This window comes from Cyphomyrmex costatus, unplaced genomic scaffold (genome assembly GCF_001594065.2).
Source record: "Cyphomyrmex costatus isolate MS0001 unplaced genomic scaffold, Ccosl1.0 scaffold135, whole genome shotgun sequence".
NCBI lineage: Eukaryota > Metazoa > Arthropoda > Insecta > Hymenoptera > Formicidae > Cyphomyrmex > Cyphomyrmex costatus.
In genome coordinates, this window is record NW_017275337.1 from 1,536,158 (window position 1) to 1,538,587 (window position 2,430).

At 40.0% G+C, this 2,430-nt stretch overlaps 1 protein-coding gene across 1 annotated transcript in view; it reads right to left on the bottom strand.

Moving 5' to 3' along the window:
- The window catches only part of LOC108782870 (uncharacterized), a 34,800-nt gene extending 32,948 nt beyond the window's left edge, over nucleotides 1-1,852 (bottom strand). Inside the window, exons 1-3 of the mRNA XM_018551258.1 lie at nucleotides 1,524-1,852; nucleotides 936-1,066; nucleotides 151-700 (exon numbers count right to left, since the gene is read on the bottom strand). Coding sequence (XP_018406760.1) covers nucleotides 151-700; nucleotides 936-1,066; nucleotides 1,524-1,852 — 1,010 coding nt within the window. The remainder of the gene's footprint in view (nucleotides 1-150; nucleotides 701-935; nucleotides 1,067-1,523) is intronic.
- Between the last annotated feature and the right edge of the window lie 578 nt (nucleotides 1,853-2,430).

A 2,430-nucleotide genomic window follows, 5' to 3' on the forward strand; every position in this document is an offset into this window, starting at 1 on the left:
GAGAGAGAGAGAGAGAGAGAGAGAGAGAGAGAGAGAGAGAGAGAGAATATACAGATACACACATATGAGAAAGAGATTCATTTTAAAATAATTCGTTGGTAAAATTAGAATCACGTTTATTACTTACAAAAGAAAAAAGAGAAGTGATACCTTTGAGGAATAAGCGATCGCTTGGGTGACTCTTGTGGGCTCCGGATATCTTCGAACTCCTTGGAGCTCCTTTTAAAAATGGGAATATTCGATTTCCTCTCGCCATGCTTCGTCGAGCTCGGTTTCGCGTCCGGAGATATAAATTTTGCGAGGATTCTTGGTGGTTTTATAAGTGATATTCTCGGTGTGCTCTGCTCTTGCACAGGATCCTCCTGCTCTTTACTTGAGCGCTCACTTCTCTTATTAAATCTTACATCCACTGATGGTACTTCCTCCTCTTTAACGTTTGATTTTTCTCGTTTTGTTCGTTCGTTAATCGATGTGCTCTTCTCGATCGTTTCAATCGCATCTCGGCAGTGATCATCGGTATTCTCGACACAGTTCTTCACGTTCAAATTGCCTTCTTGCAAATTCTCAAGCTTCGATGACGTTCTGTCATTGAAGTTTGAAGCTTCCAATGAATCTTGATAATCCTGATGGCGAGATGGTAGACTACGATATATTCGCAATTCTGGAGACTTTCTCGCAGCTAACCAACGTGTTGGAGGACCTTTAGAGAAAATAATTTATATTATGTGTAAATTCGCTGTCATGCAGAATGAAACAGAATGACTCGATGAGGAAGCGAATAGGAAATCAACATGAAAATTACTATAATTGTAACATTAATTAACGTTCTCTATAATATTTAGCTTTCGCTGTCTGTTAAAGACGAATTTTCTTTTTGCTCGAACTTTCTACCTAGTCATCGACGGAAGATTAATTATATACATATTAGAACGCACCATTAATCGTCCAAGCTCGACGGATGCTGCGATTCAGTATGTCCACTGGGATATGTGTTGTTTTCTCACTGACAGATCTGTTGGAAATCGAACTTTCGTACATCCACTTGCCGGTAACGACATGTAATTCTCTGCAAATTGAACAAGTTTAAAATTTTAGCATATGCGCAGAAACGTTTGGAAAATCAAGAATTGCGCACTTGGTGCAGAAAATACCCTTTTTTTAACCTGAATTCGACATTACTAAAGTTTCAAATATTTCATTTGCTTGTTACTTTGTCTCCGTATAATTTTATTCTATTTGCATTAGTTAGCAAAGTTATTTTTATAAAACTTTGCAAGAAATTCTATGAAATAATAACAAAAATCAACGAGATTCTATTTATTTCAGAAACATATTTAACTGTCGTATTTTTACCAAAATATTCTATTCATACTTATCTTGTATATTGTAATACCTATATATTATAAATGTGTAACGTATTATTTCCCTATTATTATTAAATAATACACAAAATTGATACTCAATATTTAATCTTCGTAAAAAAAAAACGGCTGAATTTAAGAAATTTCAAGTGAGACACGTACGCAATCTTGTAGCAAACGTTGCAGACCCACTCGACTTCTTTGTCACCTCCTGCGTGGTTCCTGATCTCGATGCGACACTGCCGGCATACGCGGTGTCTGCAACGCGTGCAAGTCGTGCCAATATTGTAAAATCTACCGAACGACGCACCGCATCGTGCACATTTACGTCCTTGATGCGATAGTTCGCCGCCGCTGCCGCCGGACGCCTTGAGTAGTCCCCTTCTTCTCAGGTATTGTAGATCAGCCTTCAGCCTCCTGCAAATACAAAGCCGGATGCAGGAGATCCCGAGGTACCTTCGAGCGTCGGCCTGTCGCGCCGAACTTCGCATCCTCGCGGAGAACGTCGTGATCGTGGTAGAGCAGACTCGTGAATAAAGGCTCAGCTGAAAGAGCCTTTTGAAGAGTATATTCAAGTTTGCGCGCAACTGTCGCGCTAAATGAAGATACCAGCTGCATTTGACAATTGTTTTACGTTGTTTTTGTTTCATTATAGTGATATGTCAGGCAATTGTAAGCCTCTCGATACGAAATGTTATTCAAGCGTTAAACTATTTTCTTGTACGTCTGATTTTACGCGGCCAAGTGCAACGCGTGATTTTATCGCCGGTACACGTATATATAGTTACCTTAATTATTGTTTGCTCCTAGTTGAGAGTGCAGGTAATTAACGGCCGCTCGCGGTCGTTTCATTTCACGTATAGGTATACATATTTTTATATTATCGGCGTGCATGATTATTCATCGAACGGCGGAAACGAATGAGTTTATGAATAGCGGATATATCTCGATCGCCATCGTCGTGCCGCGCGACTTAACAGCGACTTAATGGACAAGACTTACTCACGCAACTGACGCACGTGACGCGCCGTATTCTCCTCTATCCATAAACAACCGTTTCATCACACTC